The 11,761-nt window shown below is 47.1% G+C and overlaps 1 protein-coding gene across 1 annotated transcript in view; it reads right to left on the bottom strand.

Moving 5' to 3' along the window:
- thsd7ba (thrombospondin, type I, domain containing 7Ba) overlaps positions 1–11,761 on the bottom strand; it is a 100,053-nt gene that overhangs the window by 13,708 nt on the left and 74,584 nt on the right. The window contains exons 13-16 of the mRNA XM_076262588.1: positions 10,716–10,982; positions 10,188–10,366; positions 2,358–2,363; positions 44–177 (exon numbers count right to left, since the gene is read on the bottom strand). Of these exons, the coding sequence (XP_076118703.1) occupies positions 44–177; positions 2,358–2,363; positions 10,188–10,366; positions 10,716–10,982 (586 nt within the window). The remainder of the gene's footprint in view (positions 1–43; positions 178–2,357; positions 2,364–10,187; positions 10,367–10,715; positions 10,983–11,761) is intronic.

Raw genomic sequence — 11,761 nt, 5'->3', positions numbered from 1 at the left:
TGCTGAGATGGTGTAGCGCCCCACACCTCCTCCCTCTGTTTACCTGATCTTGCGGCTCTGCACCCCCTCTCCGCAGGCTGGGAGCTCGTCCACGGCGTTGATGGTGCAGACTGACCAGGCCTCGGTGATCCACACGTAGTCACTGCACTCGCTGTGACACGGCACAGCCTCATACACCTACGGACAGGCGCACACACACACACACACACACACAGGGGGGACATACAGCAGGACCGTGAGAAGAGTGGAGTTGTACCAACAACAACAGCATGCACGCACACAAGCACGCACACAGACACACAACCGCACACCCGCACGCACACACGCGCACACAGACACAAACAATCACACGCACGCACACAATCACACAAGCGCACACACACAATCGCACACACAATCACACGCATACACACACACACCACACGTGAAAAAAGACAACATACCCAGGAGGTGCACATGTTTACTACTGTACTCCACAGAAAGGGGTGCGTAGGCTGGTTTGTGTACACTGGCAGAGAGAGAACTGCTACTGTATATGGGCTTCAGATATCTCACTAGGTTTAAGCTTTAATTAAAAATGGCTGGGCGGAAAAAAAACAGTACACTTAGCCAGCTTATGTAGTAGATGTCTTGAGGGAACATATTGATCACCCCAGGCCTATGAAGAAGGCTGGGTGGAAACTGGAGCCACTTCTCAGCGTGTCATGTTTGAGAAGAGGCTTATAGGAGACTCATCCTCAATATTCAACTCCCTTATTGTAAACATACAGACAGAGGCTTACATGGCTTTTTTAAACGACTTTCATACACTGGTACTGTTCCTGTGGCTCAACCCAACCCAGCGACAGATAGCCAGTGATCGAGTGAAACCACTTGCACTCGTTTGCTTGTTAAGGGAGTGCCCGTACCCACATCATAGATGCAGATTCATCTTCCCTTTTTCTCTTTTTTTTTTCAGGGTATGGAGCGAAGCATTAACATGCTGCATCAACATCAGCTGCACAGAAGAAGGAACATAAATCAAACTCCTAATACGTGCAGAAACAAATACATAGTAATCACTGCCGGCATAATGCACATATTTATTTGCAAACGTTCCTCTGCTGAGGAATGGACTCGGGAGGATTCGATCGGGACGAGAATCGTCGCTCACCATTAACATCCCGACGGGGACTGTTGACGCTGCTTAATCCTACTCATCAGCTCCCATCTGGCCCTGCAGCTGCATATGGCACATACTGTACCACAGAACACGCCTGAGCCCTCTCCACTCGTAAGCCAGCCGTGCTGCCTGCCTGCCTTTCCTGTGCAGACCAGGCAAACTGCCCTTCCCATTGAGGCGGGTGCCTCTCCATTGAAATCATCATAAGGTCTACCTATTTATGGCCCATCAAAGGCGATGGAGGATATAAAATGGGGTGCTGATGTATGAAATGGACTAAATGCAGGAGGAAGCTTTAACAAGAAGCCAGAGTGGTTTTACAGTCTTTAGTCTCAAAGAGTAAAATCACTGGAGCCTGATCAGAGCTGGAGAATGGTGAAAAGATATCTCTTTTTGTCCCGGATGCCACATTTCATCAGGCTCAGTGGTCTACTATTCATTCCTTAAGTACACACACAACCCAAAGGAACACTCACAGATACAATACGCTTCACCTGTGAACGTTTCTTTTTTTCTTCTTTGACAGTAATACGATAGATAACTACATTCACTATTACCATTCAAATCCAATAACTAAGTGTTTTTTTTTTTTTTTTTTTAAACTGGGAACAATAACAAGCTACTGACTACATCTGTTTTCATCAAAAGTGTAAAAATGACCCTAGGCTCTCTACATGGAACAGAGAGAGCCAGGCGTTCTCTTCCCTCTTCCTCTCATCTCCATCTTTCTCCCTCTCTCTCTCTGTCTCCTTCTGTCTCTTAATGTCACTTTCAATTTAAGTGCACTGTAAAGACAAATCAAACAAAATAGCACTGGGTCAGCTCCTGTGAGCTCCCTCTCCAAAGGTTTGCTGACAATTTGCACGACTAATGAAGTCCCCCCGTTTCCCTGGCAAATGTCAGTGCCAGGGGGGTAGGGGTTGGGGCGGCGGATGAGATGGAGGTGGACCCGCCGCTGCCGTCGCTGCGAAGAGCTTTCAGTGCCTCTGGTACGCTCTCTGGTCAAATCAACGTGTGTAGCCGGGCAGCCCCTGTGGGGGCCCCTTTTCACTGTAAGTGGGGTAGTGTGTGTGTGTGTGGGTGTGTGTGTTTGTGTGTGTGTGTGTGTGTGTGTGTGTGTGTGTGTGTGGGGGGGGGTGTCAGTGTAAGTGTTACTGAAAGCACAGAGTATAAACACAGAACGAGTAGCACTGACCTGAGCCTTTGAAGATGTCCGTGTTAGCAATGCATGTCAGGCAAAAAGAGAGAGAGAGGAAGAGAGAAGAGAAATGATAGAGCCATTAGTTGGGGTGCACGTTGCCTCTCGGCCCCTCTCAAAAAAAAAAAAAAAAAAAAAAAAACCTGTCACTGAGCCTCGGCGTTTATAAATTACGCATCAGATGATGAAGTGCTAAAGATCGGCTGCTCAGGCCGGGTCATTCGTGCCTCATTACAAGAATAATGGGGATGGAGGGGGGAGATTGTGATTGGCTGCAGATGGGATTGACTGAGGAGCCCAAGAGCTGAAGCTAGACCTGGAATTCCAATAGCAATCAGTTCCATTCTCCGGGCAGGTTCCTACAGTGGAGCAATAGAACGGCTCTGTGCGCTTTGATTTACATGAAGCACAAGCACGCTTTAGGCCCTCATAGATGCAAAAATGAGTGGCAATGCAGCATATGATGAGGGATGCCTGTTTTGTGACGTGTTGACATTTACATCTATGAGGCGCAATGCAGTGTTGATGAAACCGTCTTTGTGTTTGTCAACTCTGATGTAGATCTCATGAAGGTGTCACACGATGCTATATAAGGGTCCCTGCATACTAGCTTGATCATCCTGATGTACTTTTCACTGATCTTTTATTACAGTAGTTGTTCCTCCCCACTCAATTATAAGTGAGTGTAAACATCTGACATTATGGGAGAATGTATAGAATAAAAGGTATAACTAAATACCTATGAATACACTATGGCCTGATGTCTACAGAGAGTATAGACACAAAATATAATAACAATTGACAATTGTATCAAGCAAACCAAATAAAACTGCTCATTTTTCTGTAGCAGCATCTGACAAGCCATCACACAATTATATGGAAGGCAAGCTTTCCCCACATGCTTAACTCTGCATGCTAAGGATAGAGATACACTGACTCCCATCATTTCTCTCTCTCTTCCTCTCTTTCAGACATACGCATGCACACAAACACACACATACACATGTGCACGCACACAATCATACACAATGTCGCACAAACACATCCAAGCTACTTGAGGGCTTTTCATTGGAAGGAGACAGACACTCGGATGGTAAGCCTCACAGGCACGCCTGCGCTCCATAAATCTCTTTAAGTGTCGCACACTGACTCAAACTTCAAACAGATTGGCCCATTACTGTCGCCTGGCCTCTGGACAGGATGGAAAACAATTGTGCTGCAGAGCAACTTCCTAAAGATGAATGACTTTCCCATTATGGACTTTACATGGCGTTGCACGAATATCTGTGTCACTAATTATGCATGTAAAGCCAGATTGAAGTCTGTGTGGGTGGAGAGCTGAGATATCCGTTTGTCTTACCAACATACCAAGCAGATATATGAATCTCATACACCAATGATACTCACGCCCAAACTGGACTGACTCTGACAGACTGCTCCATGCTGTCATTTTGAGGTGACATAATATGTTGCTTTCAATATCATCATTGAAAGAATGACAGAAACGCACAGCATTGCCAAGCCTGGACAATAGCAGCGACTCTAAAAGGAGGAGTCTTTGTACAGTCAACTGTCAGGCAGAGAATGCAGCTCATGTGAGAGAGCAGACAGATGTAACCGCGGTCGTGTCACTGCAGAGGCAACGTACACAATCATCACACTCTTCAACAGCGAACCGCAATGGCAAGTTACAGCCCTGTACGAGACAGATATGGCAGCTGAATGCCTGAGAAAGCTCCTTTGAAAATTCTGAAATAATTCTCCTCCTGGCGAGGCTCGAGGTAAAGTAACCGCTCTTCAAACCATTGCAGCCAATGTTTACTATTTGAAATTGAGTGAAGCAAATAATCTTCAGAGACACTTATTAAAAAACGGAGAGACTCTCATGTATGACCTTGGTGGCTGAATTGTATCAGAGCTAGAAAATACCTGCCCTCATCATGTAAAGGGCCTGTGAGCAGTGCTCTCTTCGAAGGGCAATCTCCATTAAGTTTATGGTTAAAATTAGATCTCAAAAGCACAGAGATGACCTTTTTTTCTTTCTTCTAAAAAAAAGCGAGAGGGGGATTCCATCGCCGTCAGCTGACGAGTGGACACTTATTATTCCTCTTTGGCTCCCTCGCTGTTTTGTTATTCTAATTAGTTGATGAAACCACGGCTAACCTTTGCAGCAGAGCTAAACGGCGCCGGGCCATCTGGGCAACTGAAGGACTTTGACAAACCTGGAGTGCCTCCAAAAGGAGATTGAGCTTCACCCCGCCACCAGGGACTGTCTGAACAATCTGCATATTTTGCGGCCGAGGTCGAAATGAAAGATGGACACCTTTCCTCGGCGGCTGTGTGGGCAAGGAATGAAACCCACACGTATGCATCCTGCCCTTGAACCAGACCTGCCTCTGTCAAACACAACAGAGGCCGTGCAGCGGAGCAGCAGCAGCCAGCTTCTGTCATTTAAATGATTCCTGCCGAAAAGTGCTGTGCTTTTTAGAGCCCATAAAGAAGGGTAATCCAGACACTTTAATTCCCTATAAAGCTTTACATAAAGGGCCATTATAACGCTTATTGAGCATATTATGAAGGTGTAAGTACTACCAGGCTGTGCAGAATTTCTGACAAAAGGATTTTTTGTGTAAAAAAAAGTCTTACTTCCACATAATTTAATGGGCAGGGGGGAAAATTACCAATGACGCAAAAACTGACTGATGCTCCGCCCGGCTTTCCTTCAGGATTGTAATCACCGAGAATGGCTCCGTCTCGGCACACAAACGCTTCCAGAATGTCTATGGGTTCCTGGTGGTGCGCTGGTCTTAACCATAGTGAACAAACAAAATCCATCCCCTCCCTCCCTCCGATTTCTGATTTCAGCGAGGTACGTCGACTCTAATTAACGTGGAGGTGGGAGGACGCTGGAGGGGGTTCGGGTTGAGGTTGCCTCTCTCTCTTCCCTCCTCCTACATGCTTTAACATGAGAGAGATGCTCTCTGGTGCGCAATATGACTAATCACAGTTGAAAAGCTAAATTGGGTGCAGCAGATGAATAGCAAATCCACCCGCCACAGACAAATTCGCCGCTACAGGAGTGCTCGGCGAAAGCCGCTAAGGGGCCGCTCGTTAATGAAAAAGAGCTTTAGCCCAAATCAAAACATCAATCTCGCCATCTCTCCGCAAGCACGTTTCCTCCCCACAACAAATCAAACAGTCAACAATCTGACAGGGGGCATCAAAGCATAACATCTCATTCACCTACTCAGTCAGTGCATATCCCCCTCCATCCGCCCCATCCACCCAGCTCCAGTCCCCTCCACCCCCCACAAATCCGTACTTGGAAATGGCAGATCAAAACCCCGAGAAGCATAAATGGAAAACATATTGATTTTGCCGCATTCAATAAAACGAGACGTGATTGTTTCTGGGCCGAGGGCAGAGCGGCAGCGCCACTGCCGCACGGACAGCCTGGCAGGGACGCATTCATCCGCCACGGCACACTTGGTCATTTGAGTGAGCTAAGCCCGCCACCAATTATAGAGACGGGGAACACAACAACAACAATAACAACAACAACAAGTTGCACTCATGCCGGCCCTGCTGCTGCTGCTGCCTTCGCTTACCTCTTGTTTTTTTTCCCCTAACGTGTTTTTCTTTTTTTTCTCATATGAGGAAAATGTCAACCCCTGTTTAACCTCGACCACCCCTCCTGAGTTGAGTTCCACCCAACCGCTGCCCAGCTCATAAGCACTCTGTCAACGAATAGTGAAGCAAAAGAAAGAAGATATGAACAATGGATAATAAAATACCAAGATATAGAAGCAAAGCCCACCCTTTCACTTTGCCATGAAAAAATATTTAACTTGCATGCACAACAATGGCCCATAAAAATGGCCACACAGGCCTAGTCATCTGCATGAAATGACAATGAATCACTTGTTTTGGGAGTTCCAGTACTTCAGTTCTCACCACTAAAACATCATAAAATTTATGGAGTGGAATGCTGTGATGAAATTATCACCATCAACTGCACAACAGCTCTAAAGGTTTGCTTGATTGCAGACTTAGACATACTTAACAACTTCCAATGTTAAAAATAGTGCTTGTGTACACTCTCTCTCCAGAGAGGTCTTGAGTTGCTTTGTGAGGAGCTCCGATGCTGCAATGAAGGACTTTAAATGACAGAGTCCTTTTTTATTGAGCACAATTGGCTCCTGAGTAAAGATTTATGGAGCCTGTTAAATTATGCAGTCCGGGCAAGCCTAGTCTCCAACGGTACCAGCCTGGTCCACTTCGTTGTCTGTGTGTGATGGCTGCCATATGGCATGAGGAGCCGAATGTGGGAAAGAGGAAGTGTACGCCACACGACAGGGCCAGAGTGGTGCCCATGGCCCCAGGCACTGAATGAGGAATTGCGCATCTAACTGCAGCCGAAACCGGCGAGGCTTTGGGGAGGAGGACAATATCTGCTGCAACCCGCGGAAATAGCAACCTCACTTTGTCTTTATTTTTACCCCGTTTCCGCACAAGGTCAGAGAATCACTGTTGGAAATTTTCATGCAGGAAATGAAATGTCTTCCATTTACGGAGTCTCATTTTGCTGCCAGCTCATGGATGGATCTCTCATGAATAAGACTATACACTTTTCCAAACACATTTGTGTACCAGATCTAGGCATACTGTAGAATCTTTTATTTTCCATCCAAATGTGAAAGGAAGATAAATCGAGAAATGTCATGAATGTAAAAGTGAAAAAAATGATAACGTTACATAACCATTGTGGTAATGTCTGTTTAATGTGTTTATATGTCAAAACCGGCTGTCCGGCAGTGTGTCAAAACCACACATTCCCATCATTTGAAAACAAGACAAGTCTTAACGATATGGAGCATTATTTGTTGCTTTCCCAGAATTATTTACCAGGTCCTTGACCACCCACCTAATTGGCACATAGGAGGTAAGGAAACGTTAAGAATACGAATTGTTGGTGTGTAGCGGGCAGCGTGAGGAGACGTTTGCTGAGGGAGTGGAACTGTGGCCTAATTGCATCAGGTCGAGATGCAGGTGGAGGCCAGGTGTTCAGCGTCAGCAACAAATTCAGCAGCAGTGGCAGCAAATGAGAGTCAGCTGCAGCATTCAAAGCCATTCAGATATCTGCAGAAGCTAAACATATTCCATCTGACAATGGAATGGGATCAGCCTAGGCGGCCAGATCGGTGTCTACTTGGCTACGGAAAACACGTCCTCAGTCAGATAATAAAAAATGATCAAAATGAAGAATATACAGATATCTGAGGTGAAAAAAACAAGGTTCAGCAGAACAAGAACAGCTGTTTATTGTGCTAAATTGAGGTGGAGACAATTGGCTGGTTGTGACACGCCACTCCAATCTGTTAATGCTTTTCCGTTATAAATAAACAATGAAGGCAGAGTGCTCTCATGCTCTCTGACTCCTCAGCGGTAGCGGAAGCTCTCTCTGGGGAGTCAATAGGGATGCCTGGAAAAGAAGAGCCTCTGTTTACAAAAAGCCGAGCAGAACTACCTGACAATAATACTGAGCGTATAGTGGATGCGACTGCTCAACACCTGAAATCATTGACCGTCACGCTATATTAAAGCTGTCTTTTTTGACCCCCACCCCCAGCAAGTGCCCTATTGGGCTACACAACTAGGGCACATAGTGGAGCACTGTTCGTTTAGTTGATTTCACTCTCTGGCCGCGTTCTAATCTTCAGCTCTTGTGAAAAGGTCACGGCCAGCTGAGACCCCTAACAGGTGGCCGGGTGAACGCAACAGTCCATTTCCCCTCCTGTCTGTGGGGAGCCCGGCAGACAGCAGCGCAGGGAGATTCCACCGGTCCCTGCCCTTTCTTCCCCACCCGGCACTCCATCACTCTAATACCACTTGGACAGCTGTGTGCGTCACATGTGAAAGGCCCAATATGGCCAGCCGCAAAATTAACGATGAGTGCTCATCTCCCCCTTTAAGGATTAGAAGGGCCATTATTGTAGTCAAAACTCTGATTTGGGTGGCAGACTATTAGTGGACAGCTCAGCAGAGGGCACATAAAGCTTGTTAGCGGGCACTTAACCATCTGTACACAAAGCTCCAGAAGAACGCATTTAAATGTTTTTCACGCAGCCGGCCTCATCTGCATAGCGACCTCTGCAGACCGCTGTGTCCTTTAAAAGTCAGTCAAGCATACACACCACATTTAGAATACAATTTTCCTCTTTAAACCATGAACCCTTTGGGGAACAAACTGTCACAAATACTCTGTGAGACGAATAAAAGTTTGTGTCTGTTGGAGCAAAGGTTGCCACCTGTCCCACCTGCCTTCCTCTCTGGAGGCAACACCTGATGTGGAGATGTCCCGTGTGGATTCTAAAGAAGGTCTTTGGGCAGTAACTGAACATCAAGACTCGATTCACTAAATAATTAAATAAAACATGAATGAAAACAGAGTACTGATATGGCCAATTATGATTTACTCCAGCTGATTACCATAATGACTTAATAGGGATAATAATTTCAAAACTGTAACTATGGTTACACGTACCTCAGTATATATATATAAAACAGTGGGGGGTGCATATTATAAGGTTGTGTACCTCGTTTGGCTATTTCAAAGGAAGGCGTTTGCAAGCCTTTAGTGCTTACTGGAGATCATAGACATTCTATGCAGATAAACTGAACTCCAAGTTCTAAGCTGGTAGTCCCGTCATGGTCACAATAGCCGCTCCAATAATTGGCTTTCACTGCTGAGAAAATCAAACATTTTGATTTTCTCATAGGAGCTGGTGTGGGTGGGAAGAGCTATTGCCACACCAGGACGGCATGCACCAATTCCACCAGTTCTCATCAAGTCCCCATCAACTCCCACCAACTCTGTTGATAGGCTCTCTGCAAATTTCAACTCTCAGCACATCTTGTCAACTCTCACCAGCTGGATGCAACTTGTGTAAACAGAAGCATAGCTTACACATCAAATGGATGTCCATGGGAAAGTAAGGGCAATGGCCTTATTAGAGGTAATTACCACAAATAATGAATCCAATGCTGCACTACACTACACACGCTCTCTGTCGCACATGGTGTCCATTTGTATTATAATCATCTTGGCTCAAAATGAAATCTAACTGCCAGTTACAAACTTTTGTGTGGTAAACAAGAGGCGAGTGGTGACAGAAACCTGCCCTTCTCGCCTACACTCTCTGGCATTAATGCAGGCACAATGACTTAGGAATCCATAAACCATTGTGCAGCTACTATAATTACACACTTCCCTCATTAGTGCTTTCTGGGAACCTGACGAACTCCACACAGCCAAGAACGACTCAATTTACTGAACAATACCAAACTACTCACAACACTGGGATCTGGTTTGTTTAGACTCCGCGCCACGACTGAGGGGCATTTTTCACATTGCCCTGCACATAATGAAGTGACAACCGCTGGAGTGAAAAGGAAGCAGAATATTGGTCAGAAACTCGCGTTCTTACTGTGCTTACTGTTAACCATCACTTCTCTCCACATGGCTAATAACCGAGTACGTGTTGGGATATGTGTAACGCCTGATGTCAGGACTATGCTCCATAATTAATCAGGAAATAATGAGAACAATTAAGTTACATCACTAGCATTATTCCATTATTATCATAATTTTCATCATTATCATAATTCCTTTACCACCGAACCCCCCCTTTTAATTTTTTTTTTGCACAAGGAATATATGAGGAGGTCATTAACACAGTGCTTGAGACCTTTCCTTGTCACGTTTAATGGCTCTGCTCTCATTAAACTGCACCATCAGTCTGGCCGGCGCCGGCCAGAACACCTCACCTGATTCTTCAGGTCCAGCTTGGGGCAGGGCCGGCCGCCGTTGAAGGGCTTCTCCCGCAGCCACTTGGACCTGACCTTCAGCCCGCTGCCGCAGGAGGTGCTGCAGGGGGACCAGGGCGACCAGTCGCTGAGCTTGCAGTCCAGCGGGCACGGGATGTGGCACACCTCCTCCACGAAGCCTGTGGGGGAGAGGACGGGGTGGGGGGTGGGGGGGGATTAAGCACGTGCCCTTGATCAGAGCCGAGGCTGCAGCCAGGATCATGCAGCCTCGACTAATCACGTCGGTGTGGGGGTGGGGGGGTTACATGGGGCTGGCCTCCGTGCCGAGACCTCCATCTCATTTACAGTGACACGGTGAGCCCGAGGGGAGAGCGCTACTTTGACTAATGACTTGCCTCCCAGCGGCAATGCGGTCTGGCAGCTGACGGTAAAAAGAGTGGAAGTGGGAGGACGGCGGCGGCGGGGGAGGAGGAAGAGGAGGAGGAGGAGGAGGAGGGTTGTGCCTGTGTGAGGGTGACGCGGACCTACCTGACTCGCTGCACAGATCCGGGCTGACCAGGTGGTCGCTCTGATCCATGCAGGCCACGGCTCGGAAGCGGAGGCCCTGGCCACACTCCTTGGCGTCGCGGCGGGCCTGCCAGCCGTGACGGGAGCCGGCTGTCGCCATCTCCGGCAGGATGCAGGACGACCAATTGCCGTAGGGCTGCGACAAGAGGGCGTCGCAGGGGCACTCCTCGGTCTCGACCAGCGGGTAGAGGTCCTCTCTCTGGCAGCGGGGCCTCTTCCTACTCCGGCCTGCAGAAGGGCAAAACACATTTTTATTTTCCTGCTCACCGTCAAGGTTTTTGTCACAAACAAACAAAAAAACGAAATAAATAAAGGAATAAATAAATGAAGATTGTCTTAGGTTAGGCTGGGGTGTTACAGCTCATGAATCGCCACACCAGAGGCACAGGACAGGACGTAATTTTGTTCCTTTAAATACTTGTATGGTTCTATATAAATGACATGGCTCAGCCAACTGACTTTAGAGAGTTGTCAAATATTATTACAAGTTTCCCCTGGGATAGCTTCATGCCCTATTTTCAGCAGACTGTGACAAGGGACGCTTCAGGGTAAATCTGATGAGCAAACTGATTTTTTTGCCCAGATGAGATCACATCTTGCAAGACATTTGCAGGAGACGGAGCTCGGTTTCTGTCTGTCTGCCACTTTGTATTTCTCCCTCATTACTGCCCTCTGAGTCACGGCCATGACCTGGGCCAGTAGACAGCTAGAGGCAAAAGTAATCACTTCATATTTCAAACTGCGCACACACACACACACACACGCACATGCACACGCACACGCACACGCACACGCACACGCACACGCACACGCACACGCACACGCACACACACACACACACTGGTGGGCAGACAGACAGACAGACAGACAGACACACAGACAGACACACAGACACACACACACACAAGGACTCAGACTGGTGGGCAGACAGACAGACAGACAGACACACAAACAGACACACACACACACACATTGATAGAGTCGAAGATCTGTTTACCATCTTAATC

This window comes from Alosa pseudoharengus, unplaced genomic scaffold (genome assembly GCF_046254945.1).
Source record: "Alosa pseudoharengus isolate Yale_2024_CS ecotype anadromous, Long Island Sound unplaced genomic scaffold, YU_APseudo_1.1 YU_APseudo_1.1_scf_3, whole genome shotgun sequence".
NCBI lineage: Eukaryota > Metazoa > Chordata > Actinopteri > Clupeiformes > Clupeidae > Alosa > Alosa pseudoharengus.
Note: the sequence above shows the minus strand (reverse complement) of the source record. Positions and strands in the feature narration are given on the sequence as shown.